Source organism: Helicoverpa armigera, chromosome 8 (assembly GCF_030705265.1).
Source record: "Helicoverpa armigera isolate CAAS_96S chromosome 8, ASM3070526v1, whole genome shotgun sequence".
Taxonomy (NCBI): Eukaryota; Metazoa; Arthropoda; class Insecta; order Lepidoptera; family Noctuidae; genus Helicoverpa; species Helicoverpa armigera.
Genome location: NC_087127.1, coordinates 357256 through 385146, shown reverse-complemented (window position 1 = coordinate 385146; position 27891 = coordinate 357256). Strand labels below are relative to the sequence as shown.

The 27891-nt window shown below is 38.3% G+C and overlaps 1 protein-coding gene across 15 annotated transcripts in view; it reads left to right on the top strand.

Annotated features, from left to right (window-relative positions):
* Nucleotides 1–27891, top strand: part of LOC110383692 (histone deacetylase 4) — a 75054-nt gene that overhangs the window by 40172 nt on the left and 6991 nt on the right. For 4 of the 15 annotated variants that reach the window (XM_049838089.2, XM_049838101.2, XM_049838086.2 and 1 more), the window contains 3 exons: nucleotides 21074–21195; nucleotides 23686–23757; nucleotides 26156–26278. In XM_049838089.2, the coding sequence (XP_049694046.1) occupies nucleotides 21074–21195; nucleotides 23686–23757; nucleotides 26156–26278 (317 nt within the window). The remainder of the gene's footprint in view (nucleotides 1–21073; nucleotides 21196–23685; nucleotides 23758–26155; nucleotides 26279–27891) is intronic. The other 11 variants (XM_049838096.2, XM_049838094.2, XM_049838098.2 and 8 more) reach the window with 5 other exon arrangements.

Genomic DNA, 27891 nt, shown 5'->3' with positions numbered 1-27891 from the left:
CCAATATAAAATATAACTTTTTAAGGTAAGCCACTACATTAGCGAAGTATACATGTGACATAAGCTCCTAAAATACTTGAGACCATATAGAGCGGTGGATCGTCCCCCGATCCCGTGCGGTGCAGTGTTGTAACACGGGCAAGGTGATGCATCAGAATAGTTGCTTGTGCAACGCACCCCGCCGGGCCAAGGTTCCACCGAATTAACAGCTGGTCACTGCGGCCCGATGTGACCCATTTCGTGTGCGAGTAGTGTACGCCACTCGGGGGATACATGATCCATGGCCGTTTCTACGTGGAAAAGAACGCACAACTTTAGTTGCATATTTCTAGCTTCGTCATCAAACTTTCGCTTATTTGATTCTTCTGTCAATAACCCTTTGGAATGGTCACCTATTACATTTTCCTTAAGTTTTGAAACGCCAGACATCTTTAATATTCAAAGCATCACCTGTTCACTTCTACATAACTAATCTCGAAAGTGATATTCACACCACGTACAGAATCTGACAAGCGGCCAAAAAAGTGCGATAATTACATTCTTGCGCATACCTGCCTTCCGTTTTCCGCAAAGCATTTGCCAATCCCATTATCGGTGTGATCACATCGTGGCAATGTTAGTGATAAGTGGCACGCTTGCCAATCACGCCGCGTGATGGATGCGCGTGCTGGGCGCCAACTCGCCTGGCAACGCACGGGGAAGCAGGACGCGACCACGCAATATTTAGGACAGGTCAAAGAACATACAAAACTATTTTACGAGTCAGAACTGCAATAAAAGTTTATTGAGTTATTTAGTTGCAGTGATCGCGCAGGTAATTATAGCCATGACAAGCTGAGATCATGCGAGGTATGTCGAGGAACTTGTGAATGGGCATAATGCCTACTACTAATTTGCAGGTGCGAACACAAGTCACGTGGAAACGATTTAAGTTGTGCATATTTTTACGGATCGCTTTAGTGCCATGATCTCATTAAGTGTGATATATTGCTGTGGTGAACTTTAGACTCTACTCTCCCTTGCAGCGCATTTCGTAGTTTAATTAATAACATATTCATTAATTGGTTCGTTAAATCAATATCTTAATTACTAATAGAGTTATTTATGTACATTACTTACATTAGAACATCAGCGTATTGTGGGACTATGCGATAATTGAAATTAATTATTGTGTGGGAGATGTATAAACAAAACTTTCTTTGAAATAAAAGAGCGGGAATGGAAAGCGCACGATAAACATAAACACGTCGATAAGGGGGTATTAGTGTGTGACGTCACGGGTCAAATGTCACAAGTTAGATCATGCGCAGTGACAGCGTTAGATCACCGCCAAAGTAAACAACGATATTTAATCAGTGGAGAGCCCTCATAAGGAAAAGTTACATAATCACAAATTCCATTTCATTAGTAGATATTTTTTTAGGCTCCTAATAAATAAACTGAAAGGATACAAATCGCAAAGATTATGAAGATTTTTTTCCTTTCGTTTATAAAGATTTTTCAAACATCTGAAAATGTATTGTTTTCTATCTCCCAAGACGTGCATAAAACTGCAGTCACCCCATACAATGCACATGGCATCTATCAGGTCGCGGAAAGTCTCCCCGAAGGTCGAGGCTGGTCGCTCACACAACTGTGTCAGAGGAAACTCCCGGCCTCGTATCGGTGAGTGCATTAATTGTAGGAAAATCACCGGCGCGCGCGCAGCCGCCGTGTGCGCCTACAACCTGCGAAGTTTCCATTGTGACACGGTGTTCAAATTACATTGACGACTCATTATTATCGAGATTTATGAAGTCTTAATGATACAGGGATATTTTTGTTTTGGTTTGAAAGACATTTGATTAAATTCCATCTCAATAAGTGACTATAGTTTGTTGAGAAACATCTTACTTAGCTCTCTATAATTTGTACATTAAACTATTATATTCCATCAAGAATCTATTGAAGAAAATAAATTATAGTTATAGAATAACTGTAATAGATATAAGATAACGTATCTAGAATTGTCTATTGACTGGATGCAATCTTCAATATGATATTGAATGGGCTCCTACATTATACTTACTGGGGGGTGGGAGGGAAATCAATGTTATTGAATAGGTTTCTCATTTCAAGTGGAAGTTATTTCCACTATCTAATGAGTTCCTCCCACGATCAAAAGCTTTTATATCAATGTGCTTCCAGAATTTTCCAAATTCATCATAAATTCATGCATTCATCTTGTATTTACCAAACATAGTCTAATTATTAAGCTACTTAAGCCCTTAATGATTGAATATTTACTTGCTTAATAGTAAGTACGTAATGAGTCCCAGAGAAAGTGTTCTAGCAATGTCAGCGAGGCCAGCTGAGCGTTATCGGCGGAAGGGCAACGACCTCGCCGGAAGCCTTATCAGCCGGCTTCTCATCCCACACCCACTTCTCCGCACCACATCGGTGCCACTTATCAAGGACTGCCCACAGCGTCCTTCGTTTTGTGTCGCTAGAAGGATATGTGGGATAGTAGCTGTGTTTAGGGTATATAGGATTGCTGTTTCAATAGTTGCTTGAATAGTTCCGGAGATAATAATACAATAAATGAGAAGATATATGCATTACAGCAAACGCTTAACGGCAATATGCCTACATCAAAATTGCATCAGTTAGATATCGCATGTCTACAACCGATACAAACGATAGTTTTGCCTTCAATTACAACTTCAGTCATTTATCAAAATCAATATGTCCTTCTCGATACATATGTAGTTTTCTTTGGAATTCCACTTTGTAGCTCATATCCCATTCAAATGGGTGCCTCGTGGCGAGCTAAGCACAGTTGTCGCCTCGTGGGGCGCGGGATCGATGCGGTAATGTGCCGTCACAACTGATGGCCAAGGTCACGGCCAGCCACACCAGCACGCGGCAACTTGCACTGATACTGTAGCCCTCAGGAATTTGACAGACAACAAAACTTCTGACACCAATTACTGTAAGGGGCGTGTCCAGCGTCCATCAATACCAGCATATTTTTAAACAACTTACGTATGTTCCGCGTCGCTCATCTGACATGTCATTCACAAAACACAATACAGTGATTGATCACAATGTGTAACTTGCCAAGAAAACATCGTTTCTGTAACGTTTGGCGTCTAGACACTGTATTTCAATTTTATAATTTTCACAGTCAGCGTGACCCTGGAACTGAACTCACATTATAAATTCAACGTTATAAATTCGTTGGGAGACTGAAAATAAACCGAGATAATGGTACGAAAAAATGTCGCTGTGCAGTTTTCACGCAAACATTATCACTTACGTAAAGATCGTAAAATAGTGACAATCAAGCATGGCGACAACGTAGGTGTGAGGCAACACCGGCCGATGCAAATAGATTGTATGTAAAAACTTGCTCGCGGAAATACTATTTGTATGGGAGCGAAAATAGAAGTTTGCGACCACGGGCGCGCGGAACGCGAGCGATTCTAGCACGTCGCGGTCGTAGGGTTAACACTTGCACTATCGCAGCACGCCTCCTACATCGACATTCTATCTCGGCTATCGTACACAAACTTGTATCTAAACGACAAATCGATCGATTAAAACCATTAATTTTACGGTAATCCCTGAATATTGAATTTTAAATACCCATTTCAATTCTGATTATACCTAATTTGGATATCGCCTTTGTTTCCCTAAATTAATGTAGTCTTTCTTTTTCAGGTAAGAATTCATCGTAGCGAAGGAAGCTGCGGAAATTGTACGAGGCTTATGGTATCGTAATCTAAAGTAATTATTATTAAATCTAAAGTGGAAATTGTAATTTTACCAATATTATTTTTTAAACATGATGAACTGTGATGAAATAGTCGAAGAGTCACATCGTAAGACATTTTACAAAAAACAAATTAAGTCTGTTATCTTGTTTTCCATTGTTTATGGCTTCGTCGTGTCTTCAACATCGTACGATATGTGAACTATAAAAATGACATCATCTCGGCTAAGGGTCAGATATTACTAATGACACATAAAATCGCTAGGCAATCAGTTTACCTAATTAGTTACCGCGATAGCAGTTATCTCATTGTATAACTGCGATTAATGATTTATCCGCCTGTCCAGCCTGCACTAATTACTGAACATAACGAGGCTATTTTCAGACACTGATTGCGGAACAATCATATTCCAATCTAATAATAATTCGTGTTGTAATGTTCCAATACCTAGTGCGGCTTTAAAGGATATTTCAAGTATCTTTATTTATAGGATATGATATGATCAAAAGGCTATATAAATGTTAAGTTATCTCATAATGAATCATCACGTCATGATCACACACTGTCTACCTTTGCGGTTAATCTTGTTAGGTAAAAATGTTATTTATCGTCATGGATAAATCAAATAGGTAGTTAATATAATTGGCTCTTTGTTAGCAACAATATATCAAATTAACTAGGCACCTACTTAAGTTTAATAATGTCCTCCGAAGACATGCAGTCTGCAAGGAAGATCATATCGTGAGGGATAAAGGAAAATACGTAAAGTTCCAGAAAAATCTTTAGTATGATTGACCTTCAACTTCTACAAGCACAATCATCTCATAAAACGATCACAACTCACGATTTCGACACATGCCCATTTAAAATGTCCTATTTATAGCCACCATTCGGCATATGTAGCATGGCGGACGTGACACGATCATTACAATATATATTGTTTTGAGTGGCCTATATTTAGCCTCACATGACGTAACACGTTCAAAGCTGGGATACTGACCCATGGAAACTCCGAGATTCGTATAATCATATCACATATGGGCTTTAAAAACACATGTTAGTTTAATATCATGTGAACGCAACAAAGTTCAGTTTATTTATAGAATTGCTTAGTAGGAAAAAATACAAAAAAATGTGCTATGCAATTCTGTTGACGTTGAACATTCGGTTTAATTATACAGTAGGTATCATTTAATAAGCAGCTAGGAATAGAAGCAAACTTAGTTGTCGTAAACAGGTCGTATATCATCTAGTCAGCACTTCGAAGTACGTTTGATTAGCATTGAAATTGTAATAGCCAATTAAATGTTATGACTTTAATAACTTAAGGAAAATTATATACCTTCACTGTACGGGGGAAAATACAAGGAAATTTTTATTTTTATACTTCGTTCTTAAGAAATCACACAAACGACAAGACTTATAACTACCTACAATATTTTTTTCAGGAGATAAATTGATGTAATTAATATAATTGTGAACTAATTTCAAATAAGTAAACAATGTAACAATTAATTTGTTATCAATTCTATGCCGATGCCTAATACTGTGGAATGCCACAGCAACACGCCATATTGGGTACCTACATATTATCCACATAATATTTTATATGTAAAAAAATACTGTCCACCAATAGCTAGTGACCCCTGACATCTGGCAGATAAAATTAATGGCTTCTAATAATAGCCACTAATCACTTTGATTATTCACTAACCAAGTTTTTTGTGTTAATACTCTGCGACGACGTGACGCGGGTCTAAAGTAGGTGCTAATAATAGTCTTTGGTCTGTCTGCATACTATAAGTCTCTATAGCTATGTATGTATTTATTAAGTTGTTGTATTTTTGTTCGTGAGATCATTTAAAAATTTGATTAAATAGAAAGGTAGTCTTTCCCTATAGGTATGTGGAATATGTTAGATGAATGGAAGTGTCATAACTATGTATTTATTAATCTGTGGTGTAAAAGTAGGCACACACGGGTATTCCCACTAGTATCGCGTCAGACTTTGCGTCTGCGCAAACGCAATAATTTCTCAGTATTCGTAACGATACAAAGAATTCCTTGCAAACACACTCGTAACGCGAACTGCACATAACAACATGTTTACTTATGTGTCAAACAGATAATTAAATATGCACAGTATATATTATTATTGTTTATTGTCGACGACAGCGCCCCCTACATCAGCAAGTTGGAAACTGTTATATTTATGTGCTACTGAGAAGTAAGATAGTGTGATTTCATGTAGTTTATGCACCAACTAAAGTTCACATATGTATGCTACCTCTTTTCTTAAAGTCATTTATCAACATAAGCCATAGTCACACCACTTGTTGCAAGTGGTTAAGTCCTGTATTCAGATTAAACTCAGTTCGTATAGTAAATAAGTTTGTTTAGATGTATTAGGAATGTTTTGTTTGCTAACAAAGTGCGTGCTATTGACATTCCTGTATAATAAGTGAGCAAACTTGCGTAAACGTCACAAGTAAGCTGTAAAAGTGAATGGAGGAAAATACATCGGTTTAATATTATATGATTAACTTTACTGCTATTGTTGCGCCATTATTTGCAATTTATTAAAGTATAGGCTTGCTTTACACGGTTGTCTAAGAGAAAGTTTTTCTCAATTTTCTTTACATGGAGCACAAGTTTTGGATAAGAATACAATTAAGCTTAACAATTTACTTTTGGGTAATCATCACTGAAAGCTACTGACAACAAAGAATTCATAATTAAATCATTCTTAACTTTGAAGGTTCTTTCCCCAAACATATACATATATTTAAATAAAATGATAATGTATTCGACACAACGGCACTACAAGCTTAATCCCTGCAGTTCACTCACTGTTTAAGGAAAAACAGCAAAAACCGCCATTTAATTTATGAGTAGTTCCATTACTCATGTTGTCCTATAATTAGTACACACAGTAGTTTGTAATTTTCCTAGTTTGTGTAAACAGTGTCACGCTGAAAGGCCGTTTGACCGCGTATAAATAGACGCTTGCCTTATCGCATGTGACTGATTACAGCACGGCTTTATAACTATTTCTGTATGCGGATGTGATTGCACGCACGTTACTCCGATAGCGATATACAGGAATTTCGTTCACAAAAATAAACCCACGAACATTCGTTATTCATAAAGTTAGAGTGAACGATAAGTTGGCGATATGCAACACGTCATACTTTGTTAACCGCAAAATACCTTAACAGGTTTGACTGGAAAACACCAAATTCCTTTAAAGAGTCTTTTACCGAGTACCCTTTGCTCTTCAAGTCAGATGTGACGTGTTTGCATCAGTATTACGACTGTCCCAATGGACGACTAGAATAGTACGTGTGTATGTATATCGGTATATTCCCTGTAAAAATGTAAATGATGGCCACTCGTCTACCACAGTAGTTGTTCGGCGATAAACACAGAAATAGCAACAGTGTGTCCGCTATAAATATCGCACATTGACAGGAAAACTCTTGTTAATATATTGTGTAAAAATAGCGAGCCATTGTTTGGATTATGTTCGCGATATAAATAGCTTTAGTACGAGCTTTATGTGCTAGTTGGCGACAGCGCTTTGTTATAGCTCATACATACGTGACACTACACATACATACAAACATGTTTGTTATGAGTGTGATCTACCTCGTCAAATACGACGCGCCATGGGTTTTGTATATCAGATTTGAAATAGACATTTTAGTGAAATGTCAAGGCTGATTTAATGTGGCACGTCCAATCCATTATATGCAATCTTTAGATAGCCTCTATCTTTTCCTTTAAACACATTTAAAAAGACTGCGCTTATCATTTCTTGAATTTCATGAAAAGCGTGCCATTAAGAGACAAGCGTGTGCAAACCTTAAAGCCTCCAAATATTGCAGCTTGCGTAATTTAAATTAATTAAATAATATTCTATATAAAAAATTAAAGGATACAAGAAGAATCTCTACCCGCGAGTAGGAAGCACATTTGTGTACAAAGGTCTGCTCACAAAGTCCATGTTATTTTGTTTATGGCATTTTATACCTCTATGTATCGCGTGTTCCGGTATCCTGAACAACAGCGTTTATAAATAGGCTTTACATCCCGCTGATACAGCAATTTATTATACAAGCATTCTGTATGAATAGACACTAAATAACGTCTATATTTGTACCTCGTTCTGCCACGTTTTGTATTTACTTCCTAGTTCAGCAGTTTGTACGAAAATAAATGTAAATAACAAAACTAACACAAATAGCTGCCTCGCAATCCTAGCTTGCAGATTTATTTCTGTTGAACCAGTTCCCAATGAGAACTCGTTTGTTTTGTTATACAAACTGCAGCATTTGCTGAATATAAATATATTTGTTTGCATATTACCATTAAATTATTCCTAAAACAATTAATTGAATAAAAAACTTTTTACAAAAAAATTAAACCGACTTCCAAAAACACAAAAAAGCAAAAAAAAAAAAACTAATTTTAGGTGCATCGGCCTAGAAGTCGGTGTCTAATGGATGTCTTTAAGTTAATTTTGCCACCGACTTCTAGGCCGATGCACCTAAAATTAGTTTTTTTTTTTTTGCTTTTTTGTGTTTTTGGAAGTCGGTTTAATTTTTTTGTAAAAAGTTTTTTATTTTTAGCTTTTCAGTGATAAGAATAGTTGTCACTATCCGCATATCTGGAAAGTTCTCATCAATACGAATAATACAAGCCCAAACACGAGGTAGTTCACATATTCAGTTGTCGAGTTCCCTCGACCTTCTCTGGTCTCCATCATCAGGTCAGCTCCAAACCTTCACTGTTGCAAAGGTCTCGTCAATACGAATAATATAAGCCCAAACACGAGAAAGTTCACATATTCGGTTGTCGAGCTCCCTCGACCTTCTCTGGTCTCCATCATCAGGTCGGCTCCAAACCTTCACTGTTGCAAACGTCTCGTCAATACGAATAATATAAGCCCAAACACGAGAAAGTTTACATATTCAGTTGTCGAGTTCCCTCGACCTTCACTGGTTTCCATCATCAGGCCAGCTCAAATTTTTCACTGTTGAATAGTGCTATCAGGCAAACACCTGTGTGTCAAGTTTTCACCCTATGTATTCCTAGAACTTTCGAAAGTTGTCCTCGATTTCTCAGATTTTCCACCATCAGATCCTGATCTGATGACAATGGGACCAAATGACAAGCATACCCTTTCAAATAAAAAAAGAATTTTTGAAATCGGTCCAGGCGTCTTTGAGAAAACGAGTAACAAACATAAAAAAAAAATACAGCCGAATTGAGAACCTCCTCCTTTTTTTTGAAGTCGGTTGAAAACAGCCAATCGTTTATAAACACGCTGATTTGCATTCAATCAATAAATTAAATCAAAGTTCAAATTCAAATCTCCTGTGAAAAAAATTGTAAAATTTTACCTTTCGGTACAGCAATGACCAAAAATTATGAAACCAACATAACATGCACCAAATATTTTCGTTAACCGTGAAAAGACTCACGCAAGGTACGAAAAGCCTCAAAATAACTGATTTAAGATTATATTGAAAATGCTCAAAATAGAATCGAAGAACACGAACACCGAAAATAAGTAACTTTCAGGTTTAGTTATTGAAAGAACCAAAATACACTTTTATAAAGGTCAAGCTATAAGTTATTCGAAACTCTAGAACAAACATGGAACTTGTAATGTTTATGCCAAGATATTCGGTAGCATTTAATCATTACCATAATTATATGGCTCGTTTTCCTGAAGTGAGCCAAATAAATGGGTATGAAACGCGCCTCAGTCAATGGCCGGTCGTCATTAAATACACGTGGGGCACTAAAAACTTTACAATTTCACTTAAATAGTGCAGCTACTACTAGTGCTGCTGTAACTCATCTTCTATGGTTATTAGTGCAAATTCATAAATAGGTTTTAAGGCATTTAGTAATAGTACCTAGTAACTTCATAACTTGATAAATGTTACGGGTCAGACAATGAGGGCTGAGTCATAAACAAAGTTCCATTTCGCTAGACAAACATAGTTATGATGTTTACATCTACCTCCTCATAACTTACTACAGTAACATCATATTTTCCTCTTTCCGAAATTATTGTTTACAAGAAAATGACTGTTTTTCCCAGAAAAAATATTCCCTCTACTGCCTGATGACGACCACTGATGAGATGCAGTCGCGTGCGCATAAAAACGCTCCTCCCTTCAACAATGTCGTTTACACCCATTGTCATCTATTATTATACTATCATTTTCCTATTATTTTTTTCAATGAATCTATTTTTTATTCAATTATCCATCCTCGTCATTGTCATTGATTGCCGTAGTCATGATTTTATTCATGAATAGGTTATAAATAAAAAATGTTTTATTAACGAGATTAGCATTTAATTTGAATAATAGTATAATAGACAGCGCTGTCAGTGTACCTACATTGTCTAGTCTAACGAACATTTAGAATAGTTTTTCTTTGTTGTCTTCAGCATTAATAAAGAAAATGTATAGTACGTTGTGAAGTATGAAGCCAGCTTCGTAGCGTTTCGTAAGTGTATCTTGTTATAAAGCATCGTTTTTTTCAATCGCTCGCGTTTGATTGTTTGTTTGGCTCGCCCGCGCACTCGTCGATACGTCGACTATAACTTGTCCGCTATTTATAGCCGCCGGCTTCAATCACGAGCCGAAATCGTGCAACTTTATGTATAGCGCGTATGTACTCTAATTCTCTTGAATTGTGAACATTTGAAGCTATTGGTAGAGGGGTAGGCAGAGCTCCAAGTGATAGTGAAGTATTTGGAATGTGAACTGGGTAAATTGTTCAAACTATCGCCAATCTGTCTGGCAGAGAGATGTGTGACTGTCACCTGATAGCACATGATTTAGCCTATGCATAATATCACACAGATACTTTGTGTTGTAAGCTTCAAGAAAGCATTTCTGAGATTACTCCTACCTTGAGCTATACTTTTCTATTTAATATTCTGCTACACTTACATCAATTTCTGAGAAAAGTTTCCTCCAGCAACTTGATTTATGACTTACTTTGCCAACACGGTTCCGTGTTCACGCCCAATTTAACTCTATTACTTAACATTAAGTTAACTGGAAAACTTTAATATTGTTTGACGAGCGTGAATTAAGATAATAGCGTCAACTAATTGTTTGTTGTTGCTAACTAAATTATAGTTAAAAACAAACTGGTTGAAATGAAACTAGTGTTTATATGTTGAACAATGTATGTAGATAGTTGTGCAAATACAAGTGCGCGTGCGCATGTGTGCGTTGAAGTAAAGTGGTTTGCAGTGTTTGATCAGGTTTCTTTAGTTTTATTTGAGTTTGGGTTAAGGTCACCTCTTACTTGCAAAACATACGTAGAACTTGCAATATTTTGAAAATACACCAACAACACCAAATAAAACAAACCGTGATTAAAGTTATTGTTTTAATTAACGTAATGCCGGATATATAAAAAATTAGACGACGAGACAACTGGCGAAATTAGAGAAGACAGTGACCCAGTTCCCACGGTCAAATGTTAATGGGAAATGGGTCGCCATGGTGTTTACAAGCTAATTCCCTGTCGCCACGTGGTTTCGTGACCTACTCATGTTTTGATTGTGCTGAAACCACCATTTCCGATCTGAAACGATGTTAAATTCAAAGAAAATTTGATTAGTGCCAATTATTTGCCTTAATAAGAAAACTGAAAGATGTCCTAAAACAATTCTTGCAAATTATAGGCGTATTGAACGTAACAGTCCGCTCTTCCTTTACAATGAATAAGTTATGCTAAGTAATTCATCCAAGGTTAGTTTAACATTCAGCGTTTAAAAACAGCGAAAATTATTCCGAAATTAACATCACAATCAACTAACCAAAGAAATACAAAAACTTGGTATTTGTTGCTTCATCTAACAATACTGGTCCTAAAATAGCTCCTTGTATAACCAAGCCTGGGAATAAACGTAGTGGGAAAGTATCGACCGGGTTATTATTAGTGCCCGCGAGCCAACTTGTTCCACTCTTTGTTGGTTCAAAATAACCATGCGAACCCCCCCTCCAGTCCGCCATGGCTGGAGTTTACTCTGGACTTATTTTTGGTAGCAGTCCGGTTTCGATGTACCGACTTCACTAAGGCATTTGATTGTGTCTGCATCACTGATGAGCCCTCACTCGATGTTCTCGGGGAATTATTCATACTCGCTACTTGTTTTTATTGCAGTTTGAGTTATAAAGAGATTTAACAAACAAAAGGAAGGATCTCCTGAGGCTTATTAACATAAATATGAGAATGCAGGTCATTAATCTTGCAAAAACAAGTTTGTGGGATATGCTGTACCGGTGGGCTTAGAGAACGATCACTATTTGTATCACTCAAGGTTCATTAGTCTTACTGATTTATTTGCGTTTACGTACTACATACGTATTCTAATCCAATCAACTTTTATTTAGATCGGAGTTGCTAATATCAGCGGTGATTCCAAACGAATTCGGCGAACGCTAAACATTTCGCGCCAACCCAAATGGAACTCAATCAAAACCGATCATCTAAAAAAACTTTATGTTTAAAAAAACCCACCAAGAGTCGGTGATTCCCGAATTAGTACAACTAAAAATAACACAGGACGGAATGCGCCCATCTGTTTATAGAGCAAGCGGGGGAGATTTACTAGTCTATTTGTGTTATGCAGGGGGACAGGTCCCGACAGGTTAACAAAAAATTGAACTTGCGCAGTGACAAGTGCAGGAGAGGGTTGAGCCAAGTGAACTGTGTCAGGGGTGTCACTGAGGGGTTGTTAATGAGCGTGATTCATTCCGAGTGCCTGACACGACACACAGCCAAACAAAACCTTGCGCGTTAATGGTAAATACTAAACGTAGTTATGTTGTAATATTGTATCATAGATCGTTTATCCTGAATGACAGATGGTTTTATAAGAACCTTTAATTAACAGAAAGTTTGTGCGTCATTGAACTCTTACTTTTTGTCTTAATTTTTTGTTGACTTTGCTTACGCAATCGAAACCTGTTCGTTAATCGTGAAAAAACTTATCGGCTCAGGACGGTGTTCACGACCTCTCGTAAAAGGAGTTATTGCTTCACTTGAGAGTTTCATGTGGCGAAAGTTTCGTAACCCAGTATCTGATGCTTGCATCCCAAACAAAGAATTCACACATGACTCAATGATCCTTAACTCGACTAGCCTTTGTATGGCGTACTAATTATACTGCAACTAAATATAGGCGTGATTCACTCCTGCCCACAATGTCTGCTTAATAGGCATGAATTATTGCATGCATGTGCCTACGTGGCCTATTTTTTTACACATGTGTCAAATGAGTTTACGTCTGTTTTGTCTGTAAATAGATCGGACATTTGGTTCTGTTCGTGTTTAAGGAAATTACATTTGGTTAATTATTTATTTGCGTTACAGCTATGAGCTTTTGTGTTTGTCAGTTTCGTTGGTTATTATTCATTCTTGTTACCAATGTTTTTGTTATATTAGCTTTGTGTTCTTTTATTATCATTTTCGTTTATACAATTTTGATTACAATCAATTTAACCATTTTCTCATGAGAACTAAGTTTATCGTGATGAAACAAGGTTAATTCAAATAATATGCTAAATATTACAAGTCTGCTAAAATTACGATCTAATACATAATATTATTTCATACTCTTGCATAATAAATGCCAATAAAATCGATGTCAAAAATACTTAAAATAGCCTTAACAGTGACATAACAACATTTTAATGTCAAATCTGTTTTCATAAGGACTATTTCTGTTATTAGCTCACCACTGTAAACAAATCCTTGAAAATTTTGAAAGTAATAACTTCCCTATCCCATGAGACCGATACTTTAACTATCGTGGACAGCAAAGTGGATAAAATTACTTAAATAAAATCAAAGCTTTTGGAAACATTTGTTTCAAATAATCTTCTTAAATAGTATTGGTAAGTTTATGTACACAGTCTGATATAGGATGTAAACACGCCGGTTTCGCCTAATGCTAAAAGTGATGGCGCCTACGTCACGTGACCAGATCAGCCAATATTCCGAGCGAACCGTGGGCGTACTCTAGTAGTTTTGGTAATGATAATATTGCAATGTGTAGCGAGGAATCTCTGTTATGTTGTGTTTGCATGGCTTTGAAAAAAGATAAAGGAACATGCCCTTGGTTCATAATCTTATGTGATTGTGACTTAGGTCATCAAAGCTGTCAAAGATTGCCTCAAAGCTACAGAAACATTATTGGATTTTGTATTTCAGGAGTTTATATCTCTGAATAACAGACATAAACATATTGCATTTTAACACAAAACATAAATATTTGAAGTTGATATAAGACGATCTCTCGCTAATCAATCGCTATTGAGTTCTGTTTAGTACTTGCATCGCCACGCGTCCGCTGCGTGCATGTATGTATGTATGCGTGTATATTTGTCTGTTTGCGTGTATTGTACATGTATTTAATATATTTGTACATCGAGGTGTTATTATAAAAGTGAAGCCGGACGCTCGGCCGCGTCGGTTCACAGAAACGAGGGTAAATACGGCGTCGGAATACACGTGCTTTTATTGTGCTAACAGACGCTTACTAAATTATTATTATTTGTGTATTCTGGTTCAATATGACTTGAAAATATAAGATCCTGTATCACCTTATCAGGCTCCTTGTCCGTGAACGTTGTTATTTCTACGGCAATACTTAGTATGCAATTATGTATTCTTCATTGTGCAAGTTTTATTTCCTTTAAGATTTTACCTGTTAATTGTTATATTATTGAAGTAGCATCTGCATGCGAATCCTTCGTCTTGTTATGATCGTCCCAAATATTTGTATGGTATTTTTCCGGCTGTACTGTTTGCTGAAACTATTCGTATAAGTTACAGGAAAATATAGAATTGTACTAGTATATATTTGTTTATGTTTCGAAGTAGTTTCCTGTTCGGAAGGTGAGAATTCGTCTTGCAGATGACTTTATGAAGACTTGAATTTCGTACTCTTAATCAAATAGGTGAATAAGCAAATTGTGAGACTACAACCAACTGATATTATAGAAAATTGTTAATAATAGAAAATGGGACCCTGAAACTAAATAAGCCGAAGGATATAATCAAGTTACATTAGCCACCCAGAGTTCTTAGAAACTCGATAATTCAAGTTTCAATGAAACGATCGACAACAATTTTCTATTTTTACCTCAAGGTTAAGTTGAGCGGTAAGCGCGAGTCCACAAGTCGCGGACTTGCATATTACATACTTAATATGAATATTAATGTACGTAATAATTCACACCTCATTCGCTTTAAACGATTTTTATTATGGAGCTTGGAACTGAATATATATATATATTTTTTTACTGCTTGATTAATTTTGAACACATTCAGTATTTGATATAATTGTGACTTAACCAATGTTGGCCAGTTGCCCTCACCTTCCGCATCCATTAGACCTAATGAGAAAAACAACACAAAAACAAAAACACTTAGATCTTTTTATGAAACAAATGAGGTTCGCCATAACCTCCGAGCTGTACAAGATCAATGAAACGCGTGGTGCGCGCGCGCAATACGTTCCCGTGAGTACGCGCGGACCGAAACTGTCGCGGTATTTTTACATTCATATTTTTAGGCTGCGTTTTTTCGGCGCGAACTCCTTATTGAAAACTGTTTGGAACATTTTTTGTGCTACTCTCAATTTGTACTTTAATTTGATTTTTTATAGTTTGGTTAGACTATCTTTTACAAGCTTTGTATTTACTCACATATTGTGTTTATAGGTTAGGATACGTTTTACGATATTTGCTTTATTCTGAGCCACGTATGTTTTAAAAGCAAAGCTTATACGAATTTAACCGTTGTCAAAAGTAGGCCAGCTTTCAGCTACCCGTTGCACTTTGTAAGCGTAAGATATTGCGCGAATATTTCACAGTAATGTGCGCATTGTTTAATATATGCATAGTAAATCATTTTAATACTGCATGCAAGTGCTTTAGTTTTGCCTATAGATACATTACTTATCTACTGCTTACAATGTTCGTATCAGTTCTAGAAGTTCTACGAGAAATGGACCAATTAATTTATCTTAAGATAATTCGAAAAGAAGTTACTGTGAGTTCAAATTGCATATTTTCAGTGCCTTGAATTCGCTCCTACATTTATGTCAGAACTCGTGTACTCTCAGTTGGCACGTCCAACGAACATAAAACGCTCACAGAACATCAATAGACACCATACCGAAATCCATTTCTAATCTTTCCGGTGGCTGCTGCATTTAGTCGTTTGAAAATAGCCTCGTGCGGCGCGCCCGCGCATACGAATACTCTAACAAACTGTTTACACTTACAGAAATAGACCGGCTTCGCTTCTCAATGTGGAACGGGTGAACACTTGGCTTTTATGGACTGCTATTTTTGGTGGAGCCAGCATTCAGGAGGCAGGAAGATATGATTGGTGGACGTGGCAAGTGCGCGCGCACTTTAGTTAGTTTCGAACTTCGTATTGTTAGATTTGATGTGTAAACTGGTATTGGATTGAGCGTGAAGAAATTTGTCTGTGAAAAATGATAGGCAGTAAACGATTAAATAAATGCACATATTTAATTCGCACTCGCTTCTCGGTTCATGGTCAAGCTGTGCCAGAGAATAGCGGTGATATATCACAAATATTATAGCAATATCTTTGGTTATACACACACTTGCGTCACACACACAAGCTAACTCGGTCAACCTATCACATAAATCATGTAGGTAATCCTCACGTTCTTCAACTTAATCATCACGTGTTAATATAATCATAATGTGTGACGTAATATGTACTCAGGCGACTGTGTCAAAAGCGTTATAACTAAGAGTCTGACATTCCACCAGGTCACGTGCATGGAAGCTTCGAAAGAATCTGATTAATCTCTAAATGGCCGTCACGTGGCTAAAACCGCGTGTAATCAATTTTTTTCGCGATGAAAAACAACAACACAGCGCTGAGTTAGGACCGGTGTACACAGTTCGTTGGCTTCCATAGGAATCGTTCTGTGCATAGGATGATAGTGATTGAGGAAATATTTGGCTTTCTGTCGCTAATATGTGTTGAGGATGTGTAATAAGCCTGCTTCCTATACACGTGAGGAGGCATCCAACTCGTGTTCTCATAGATTTGTTTAAAACAATTTATTTTATTCAGACCTCTATTGCACAAATGGATAGGGCATTTGACTACTTTATGAATACTTTCAATAAATACTGATCTCATTGCGTTTGGCAACTCGGACAGTTCGTCAAACAAACCTCATGTGATGATTACATTAACGCGGACATAATTTTACATTACATTTTATGTACTGTAAAGACATTGGGAATTCATGAATATGTTAAGAAAACTTATTGTGCCAAATTCTGCTGTGCAAACTACCTGATTTTGCCAACTATACATTAAGTTATTTGAATGTAGTTCAATTTTTCTTTTATACCGGCCATTGTTAAGCATTTACTCGCTTCTATGGGCTGGATAAAGATTAAGGTTGCTAATTGAGGTCATTTTATAGGTCATGTTTAAGGTCATCAGATAGACATATACACCTGTGTGATGTAGTGAATGTTTGCAAACATTGGTTGACGTGTCGTGCGTCGTCACCTATGGCCGCTGCGTGCTGCGTGCCGCGTGCCGCCTGCTGGTGCAGCGCAGACGGAGTCGCGCGGCGCGCTAGTCCGCGCGGCATTTCCGCGAAATTATTCAATCATTCCACTCTGTCACGTTTCGTAGCTCGCGTGTATGTTCTATTTTTAAAACTCAATAATTTCGCTGTATATTGTGCTCTTTCTCGTTTGGGCGCGTGGTGCATGAGGCGCGCGGGAGCGGGACGGCGCGCGAGAGGCGCGGGCGGGGCGCGTCCTTCAGTTGTCGCGCCGCGCGTTGCCGGCTGGGCTATATATAGCGCGCGGGGTGCGGGGCGAGGGGGAGGGGGGCTACACCGCTTTGTTGATCTAGCTTTGTTGTACTTCTGCTATTATAATGCCGACGCTTTTTTAATCACTTATTGAAGCTTGCCCAAGGTCTGAGCAAAGTCGCGCACCGCCGCCAGCCGGATACGCAGCCTCCTCACCAACACCACATGACGATAAACACTAATGAACTCATTCAAACACACTTTAAAGAAACCCAGTAAAAAATCCTCTAGGTAAAACATTTGTTTTTGCATCTGTTAAGATTCGAGAGGCGTGTTCAGTTGAATAACCTCACACTAAGTATATTTCTGGAGGACATGTATTCGTTTATTTGGTGGCGAGGAAAACATATTTCCATGTAACGATATAATTATGAATTTCAAGAATTTCTTTGTCGTTTACATTGTTTGCGGAGCTTACTCTATATTTGTACTCGTATTACTAATCGGGGGAAAGAGTAAATAATAGGATTAAAGCGAGCAGAGAATCCTTACGGTCGACTGGCTATAAGTAACTGTTACTATTTTAGCATTGATACTTGTCGATACGAAAATAGTACGAGTACTTAAGTGCACGGCCTTATACCCGAGCTCTCCTTGAAACACTTATAAACTTAGAGTATTAGTTATTTATAATGTTAAGTCGAAGAACCTAATCCTCTTATGTTATTATATTTCAATACATAAATCTACTCTTAAAATAGAAACTAAAAATCATTCTAATCAAAACATATTTTAGTTTTGGCTTACGATTTACTAGGCTACGCAAGGCTATCGTAGCACAGCTCGTAGCGTAGAAAGTGCTACGCGCGTAGGTCGTCCCGCTCGTAGCCCGCTGCCGTCTCCCGAACATTGGAGTGCTTTCGTAGCGTGCTACGAACTTTGACATCACTTTTTCTTACGTCATACTTTTAAAAGTACTTCAATTATTATTTGCATTTGAGGACTTTCAAAATATTATTACCTTTCCATAGTTATCTTAAGAGGTACCTGACCTAAATCACGAATTCACAAACTATTTCTAAAGCCATTTAAGTCAGTATCTGACGAAAATAAACCAATCAGCGATGTCCCATTTGGTCTACTTAACCCAGTTATTCCCGTCACATCTTCGCACTGCCGCAAGTGGGGCGGACATGAATAAATAAGGTTCTGTTAGGTCACTCACATTATTAATTAGTTCTCCTAATTAAAGCTGCGGCTAAGTGGCAGCTCAGATGTTTATATATTTTTGGAGCTGTGCATCTTGTTTTGATGTTGAATTAGCTTCACCTTTAATCTGATGTGAGATCAGGTTTGTTGCACGCTCCTGCGAGCACCGTAACACAAATCCGGTTTGTTGATGAAATATAGATAATAAAAAATTATATCCAAACTTTTTGTGTTGCAATAAATTCTTAGCATCACGAATTTTAATATTTATTCAAATGTGGTCCCATAAACTGTGTTTTTTGGCATTTGAAGCTACAGAAGGTATATACCTCGTTATGTTGCGAGACTGACCTCACCCGCTGTACCTTTTATAATTCCGGCAACAAGCGGTCACTGTGACGTGCTAACACATCATTTATGCAACACGTAAGCAACCAAAATACTTTGTATTACACACTTGGTAGAACCTGCCGTAAACAAAATATCCCCAATCACGGCAGAACGGGCTCAAGGTGGACTAAATATAAAATTAACCTTTAACGCCCATCTTTACGGAGCTATTAATTAAAGCGCTCGTGACCTCCAGTTCGGACCCCAAGTCCTCGGTCCCGGGCGGCCAGCTCTTCTAAATATATCGGGAGCCAAAAATAGCTGTGTCACCCCGCCCCCTCCGCGCGGCCCACCCCCGCGGCAGTCCCTGCGGGGCGCAGGCTTCGCCGCAATCCCCCGACGACCTAGTTCGGGCGGGGGCAGCAGGTCGCGTCGGGAGCGCCGCCTGCACTATGCAGTCCTGGAAGTGCAATGAGATTAGCGCGAGGCCGCCGATGTGCCGAGAGGTAGTATCGGGCCTGCCCGACCAATATAAACTTGTTACAACTTGAAATCAGAGCGTGAGTTTTGATAAGTTCTTACATTGGCCAAAGATATAGATAATACATTACATAACTTTATCGTTACGACATAATAATTACATGATAAAGGTTTCGAACACGTGTACATCGTGTAAGAACATAAACACACGAGCAACTCAGCTAAACTTCAGGAAAACAAGCAGGCTTGATGAGTAGTAGTGTAAAGGTTATGAAAACATGGAGTGCTCGTCCTCCCGCCCCCCTCAGCAGTGTTCGCCAACATCAACACAGACGTAAACACTCCTCGAGGACACTACTCGAATAATTGAACCCATCGAAAGGTCAGATGCGAACCTTTTCCAACCACGTTACTTGAACAAAAACAAGGTATTTTTCAAACAGTTGCTAGGTACGGGCCTCAGGTGCCCCTTCCACTGGGCTAGGTTATTTAGGTCACAGGCATAAGGTCGGCTACAAGCCACTGCGTACACCCGCGTGCAATGTCGTTCGGGACGTAACTCGCGTGTCGTTATCCTTACTTATCTCATCGATTCTGTTTGTTATGTGAATTTGCAGGATCAGCTGTTTAAGTAAAAAAGATTTGTAAGTGATTTTTTATCGATTTTTATATTATTTACCTTACCTTTGTCAACAAACATGGGACAAAAAACTTTTAATAAACCAATGAAGACAAGTTTGACTTAGGTTTTAACGCATTCAATAAACGTGTGTGAGTGAGTTCGCTTCTTTATCCTCGAGTGAGGATGTTCAGTTGTAAGCTTCACATGAGTAGCTCTAGTGATAGATAGTACAGATGTTAACCTAGATTTGAGTAGCAATAATATTGTCTAGCCGGAAATGTTTACGGATGTGACTCTCACCTCGATTGGCGAAGTTGTTCTGATAATCCTCCCGTGCTGACGTTTGTAAACTCGTTTCAGTGTTATTTATTTCGTTTGCATTATAATTGATGCAGATAAGTTATTTTCGTATAGGGGATATTTGGGTGTAAGTATATGTGTTTTCGAACAGAATGTTGCGGTTGTTTTTTTCATAACTGTGACAAAATATCAAAGGGATATGCACGATTATGTTTAGCAAAAAGCTCCAATGAGTAAACTTTTTCATTATGGTGATGCATCAAGAAAATTATGGTGTTTTCTCTTCTAATCATCATCGTCCGAGCCTTTTTCCCAACTATGTTGGGGTTCCAGTCTAACCGGATGTAACTGAGTACCAGTGCTTTACAAGAAGCGACTGCCCTGCCTGACCTCCTCAACCCAGTTACCGGTAGTTCTTTCTGTCTTCTTATGTTTTTCCAAAACCCCAATTTGACTTGATCTTCAGTAGTAACATGCTAACAGTGTGTTTCCTCCTCTTTGCAGCAGAGATGGCGCACGAGAGCGGCGGCGGCGCGGACGGGTCGCCGCAGCACACGCCGTCCCCCCCGCACGCGCCGCGCCTGCCCCTCGCTGACACCAGCAGCTTCCATCAACAGATCATGCAGGTAAGCCTCAAACCCTCTTATCTTATCTCCTTAGGCCGGCAATGCATGGACCGCTTGAAGCCGTCAGGGGTTCGTGTATATGCGTCCATAGAACTCTGCAGTTCACTGTGCAGTAGACAGCTTGAAGCTGTCGGTCCGGACTGCTTCAAGCGGCGCGTGTATTGCCGGCCCTTTGGTCTATTCCAATCTGTCTTCCCATGGTCTTTGTTGTAAATCATTTTGTTTCTTGTATTCATTTGTTTCTCTCAGAACTTCTATTGATACGTCTTCCTCATTGTTCTCGATTATTTTATGTTTTCTTTTTTCACCAGTATCATGGTGATTCTTATTCTTACACACTGTTTTGCCGTTATAAACGGCTTCCAATCTATTATTTTGTTTTGACCCTTTGTCGGTCTTTATTTTTTCCTCTTTCCCCCTATGAATTTCCATAACTGTTTTCAGAGACAATTGAATGTCGGAATATGTAAACAAGGTTTCCGAGTTCCCCGGCTATAGCATGGCTCATTCTTTATAAGATAATGTAGTGTTTGTAAACACAGCACCGACGGGAGTGGGCGGGAGGCCTGGTTACATCATGTACGTACTAGAGCGCTTCACTACGGCCACATTACAAATAGATCAATAATAAATAAACCTTTTTGCTGTGAGTAATAAAGATTTATATCGCGATGATAACATCAACTATTAATAGAAAGTTATTGATTGTTCTACCAATTTCTTAGAAAGATATGACTATTGCTGATATCACGATTAAATCTGTTTTGAATGACTTTGCGGTTGAACTGTAGGCAGAATTAGATATTATATCAAAAACCCTGGTATCAGCATAAAATACAAAGCAAACGAAATACACGAATAGTTTAAAAATATAAAACAAGACAACGGCGAAGTTTTATATTTAGCTGACAAAAATAACAGATTTGCTGACAGATTTGTAGTTGATATATTTATTCATGTCAGTTCTAAATAAAGATTGTTTATTTCTTAGAGAGTCCTAACTTCTGACGATGTTGAGAGATAAACATAGAAAGCGATGAAAGCCAAATTAATAAATGTATAGCTTTCCTATAGATGTGTGTAGCAAAAGCATTCGACATCAAAAGACGATCCCGGATGTTTCATATAACGAACATTTCTGCTATTTTTAAACGAGCCTTCAACTATGCTGTCCTTCATGTTATCGCTTCTAGTTTCTTGATCTTTGGTCACAAAATAATATAAAGCTTGTCATTCGCAAGTAGCCCGTGTATAAGTGTTCGCGCAGACAACAGATGCAGGTGAAGGAGCGAAGCCCGCAGATTACCGTGACCTTTTCCCAAAATATAGCGAACGCTCGCCGCATACATATTATTTTTACGCGATATTTATACCGAGACCGGCGCGCGCGCACTATTAATATCGCGTATACGTCGGTGTGTATGTATGTGTATGGCGTCTGCATATGTTATGATTATATGCGTATTATACGGATTAAATTTAGATATGAAATTATTCGCGGCCCCTTTCTGCGTGCTTTTTGAATATTGCTTCAATGTAATTTTGACGTTATTTTATTTTATGGAAATTACGTTTTTGGTTTAGGACACAAAGATAGGTATAAACATTTTGGTGTAGATTCAACCCATTCAGGATTTGTTTTCTCTCTGAGAAATTATCTGCTTTAACTTATTGATCAAGATCGGTTAGTGCTCTACTGTTTGTGCCAGAGGCATCATTCCATATTCCTCTGAAGTCAAGATTCTAATATTGTTATAATATATTTTTTTCATTTCGGAAATGCGTTCTCTAATTATTTTAACTGTTTTCAACAGATTTCCTTGGACTTTTACTGGAAATTCATCAACCAAAGTATCCCGGACTTGTTTTCGATGCTTGAAGTTGAAGGTTAGGTGGTTCTCTTCCCCGAAGGCCCGGGCTCCCCTGAAACATGACAATATTTCGGGCCCGCCCACGCGCCCGCGCAAAACATCCGTTCGCGCGATCTATTCGCGGCGCGCGCATTCCGACCACCCGCCATTTTTCCCCATCGAACAAAAATACTGCGCGCGTCGACAAAAATACACGCACGCGCACCGTGCTGTGGTTTTGATGTATTTTTTGTAAATCGAACGCTTCCGACCCACGGTGCAAGGTTGCATCGTTTGGTCAATAGCTAAAGCTTCCCTTCTATAAATGATTCCTAATATTTTATTTTGTACAGATGTATGATTCTCTTAGAGGTGATAGGTTCTGCTAACAAACGAACCTAAATACTCGTACATATTTTTGTGACGTCATTGCATATGCCTAGTATGTAAAAATGTATTGCAGAATTCTAATGATGGGAAAACAACACTTTCTTGATTGTTAAAACTATCCCATGACGTCACAAACCTATGTGCTAGAATTCCATAGTTGGCCCTTCCCCTGTATCTGATAGCCGGGAGGGTATCGTACCACAGTCGAGGTAGACAGGTGTCCTACATGTATTTCATCTTTCGTTGTCAGAATCAGAACCCAAGAAAGAACCATATTGCTGAGCGGGCGAAACAGACATTAGAGAGTAGTTTCCTGATGCAAGTGAGTTCAAATCAAATAATATGTGTACAGTCAACAGTGTTCAATGTGTCGCATTCAATGAACGTGTCCAAACGTTGTCCAAAACATATTTGAGAAGACGCCAACATTTTTTTTTTCAATTTTGGATCTCTCAACCTGAGTCATGTTCCTTATTAGATGCCATTTATCTGGCATATCTTCAGTAATCAGCCCTAATTCTTGGTTCAAACAAACCATACGCTTGTCATCCCCTAACATAAAAAAAAATCATTTTACCTACAAATAATACCCGAGACGTTTGGACACGATCACTCATTAATTTGATGTAAAATGCATTAACATTTAAGAAAAACATAAAAAAGAATAAGTAAGTGTACAATGATAAAGTAGTTGAATATGACACAGAAGATTGAAGTAACTCAAAAATAACAATAATAATAACATTTGCTGGTGGGGTGATCACATTAATACACTCAGCGGCACGGAATTTGGCCCAAACAAATACAAGTAGATATCAGCCCAGATAGCTGTTGTAAAATCTAATTTGATATGACATATTGTCAGTCCTTTCTTAATTGTTAATTAAAATACAGAAAAATGTGTGTCTGTTTAACTTTTGTAACACTAGAAACAGATTCTGTTGTTGGAACACAAAGCAGAAAGTTAAGTTTAAATTCAGATAGAAATTGCCGAAGTACTAAGAACGTTCCAAAAAAAAAATTATGATTATGATCGTTTTTTGTTTCTCTTTTTTTCACAATTTGATCTGAAAATTACCCTTACTGCAGCTAAAGTTGCACAAGTAGTGTTACTTAGACGTCAAGGGCGGAAGCAGCGGAAGATGGTTGAAACTTTAAGTGCACCACGTACAAGTTAAAGATATGCATAGAAAATGTATGACCAGACTGGCCTTTACACAAGAAGACCAGAAAATGGGAGTGTAAGGTGTTCGTCGGTCACGGGAACCGATTTATCGTACGTGCAATAATGAAAAATCGGTTTCTCACTGCGTTAGAGATACGCCAGCCTTTGCAAACAGCAAGGGAAGTCAACGTCCGTAAGCGCACAATTAGAAGAAGGATGGAGGAACGGGATCTGCGTGCTCGAAGACCAACTCGAGGCCCGGAACTTCTCCCGCACTATCGCATAGCCAGACTTAGGTTTGCAAGAGAACATGCAAATTAGACGCATAACCAATGGAGTAAAATTTTATGGACCGATGAATGCAGAGTCGTCTTAAGAGCTCCAGACGGCCGTGAATGTGAATGGAGAAAGCACGGAGAATGGTTTCTTCCCACCACTACCAAGCAAACAGTCAGTTTTCATGGTGGGTCCATCTTGGTTTGGTGAAGCATAAGTTCAGAAGCCCGTACTGAATTATTGGTTGTTGAAAGTCGTCTGACAACAGTGCGGTATATTGAAGAGATCCTTCAAAATCATGTTTTACCCTGTCAGGGATTCATAGGAATTGAAGAATTTCGTATAATGCAGGACAATGCTCGACCTCACGCAGCTCTTTGCGTAACCGATTACTTGTTCGAGGTCGGTATTCAAAAATTGGACTGGCCTGCAAGAAACCCAGCCATGAATCCTGTAGAACATGTCTGGAACATGCTTAAAAGACAGGTCCAAGCAAGTCGTAACCCACCACGGACTCTTAGTGAACTGAAAACCGCGCTGGTAGCTGCCTGAGAGGAGATCTCTCAGGTGGAGATAAAAAACATCATCCAGAGCATGCCAGATCATATGCAGGCAGTCATCAGATCAAGAGGAAGAAACACCCATTATTAAAATTCAATAACTTTCTGTTTTGTTAAAAATTTTGAATTTAAAAAGTTTATGGTGATTATTGCGGTAAAGGACTCTGTTTTCTAACTCAATGAAATTTAATGAAAATCCTCACAATTCTGTTGTTTGTTTAGTCATTTTCTTTTGGAAAATGAGTAAATTAAACAATTTTAAAATAAAAATTCAGATTTTTCGTTTAAATAATGGTTATAAGGCTCAAATGTGCTTGGGCCAGATTCCGTGCCGCTGAGTGTACAATCAGTGTAAATATTCGTACAACCGATAAACTCGCAAAAAATTAAAAACTTTAGAGAGTAGCATCATATGGTTATATAGAACAACGCTGATTAAATATTTCTACATCAAATACCTTTCACAATTCATTGCAAAACAAGGAAAACAGCCGCTGTTTTGTGGCGATTAACTTTCTAATCCTTCCTTATCTATTTTATTTCTAAAAATAAACGTCTGTTAACTTTTAACGGCGATGATGTAAGATCATAGAAAATGAAGTAGAAGGCATCATTGAACCGGACAACATCATCGAGTGTGTCAAACGCCTCATTCAGTACTAAACCAAAGATAGCACCCTGAGGGACACCTCGCAATATTGATTCCGTTGTTATTGCAGTTGAAGAAACAGCAACAGCTGCAACAAGAGATCCTGCTGCAGCACTTCCAGCAGCAGCGGCAGCAGCTGGCTCAAGAACACGAGCAGCAGCTGATGCACCATTTGAAGGTAAATATGCTGCAGGTAAATACAAATCCACGACTTTATTTATTAGATCATAGTTAATTTTAGTTGCTTTTATTACCTTTATGAGATTTTTTGTTGGGTGCAGTAATTCAAGTGCGATAATTAGATTGACTTGCAATAGTTGATTTAAGAAGCTGATATAGTATGATTACGTTTCTTTTATCAAGATCCAAACAAAAACATTATTCGATCTTGCTGTAAAGGCGCAATTTTATAAACAAGCAAACAACGTATTTAAATACAATCATCAACAAGTAGTGGAGTAACAAGCTCACCTCACGAGGAGCCCGTCACGCCACCGCTGTCACGTGACGGACCGGACCGGTCGGCGCCGAATCGTGATCCGCTGTAATTACTTTATTTGGTCCAACGCCGCTGACAGACCGCCATTGATGTACGATATCACGCGGTACGGGTTACAGGGGTGCTCGTGATTTTTACCTCATTGATCCTATGAGATAAATTGCTGCAACAATCATAAGACACGTCCAAGGTAGGCACAACTCACTACAGACGTCACCGCAAACGTGTTTCTGACCGAGTGAACCCGCGTTGTTCAATATGGTGCAATGCTTTACGTTACTGCGCATAAAACCGAAATAACCTGTCGATTGTAGGGAGCATTCATCAAGATTCCACATAAATCTATAAAAACAAGCTCCTGGCTGGAATGCTCGGCGCTGGCTCGCGACACGCTTGGTATTAATAGTCATGAATGGGCTGCACAACTGCTCGTAATTACATCATTCATAGTTTGTGTAATTGTGTTAACCTCCGGCTCCAGTGCCCTGCCGGTGCCACTCCCTCGGCGTGTGGGTACCTGTGGTATGTGTGACGAGTCATCCGCAGATTCGTCATTACCTTATTAAGATTAACATTGTAGTTGTGCAGTCTTGCTAAGGGAATTTTATGCATCGTTAGCATAATATGCTCTTGTCATTGTAGGCCTTGCTGATAATTGTTATAACAATATCTATGATAATATTACTGCATTGTTTTTATCAACACACAAGTAATTTTAGCTGCAGTCACAATCACGGAGCTATAAATCAATAAATTCACGGAGTAATAAATTGCGGCACAACGCCACGGTCACCTTCAGCCGCAGACATTCACACGACTATTTAAAACTTATTCACAATACATACAACACCCTATTCAATATAAATAATACGTGTTTAAGTACTAAATACTTTTTTCTTGAAATACTTAATATTCAAGTCATTTATGATAATATTATCAACATACGTGCTTTAATTTTTAAATGAAATGTCATATACAAGGAAATATATCGTTAGATAAGTAATAAATACTGCTATCAAATACACACCCACAGGAAACAATTGAATATACAGTAAGTGTGCAACTGAAATATCGAATATTCATTACCCAGCCTTCTTTTAATTAACTAACACTCGAAAAGGTTAACGGCTTATCAAAGTATTTGCATACGTTAGTCACAAAAATAACATCGGAAAACTTTCACAACAAATGTCGTACAAAATAAACATGATGGCACTGTGAAACGATGTAAACAATATGATTTGGAAGCGCCCACTGATCTGATGATGCCTCCATGAAGCTCGCAAGGTATGCGTGACTCACACTTA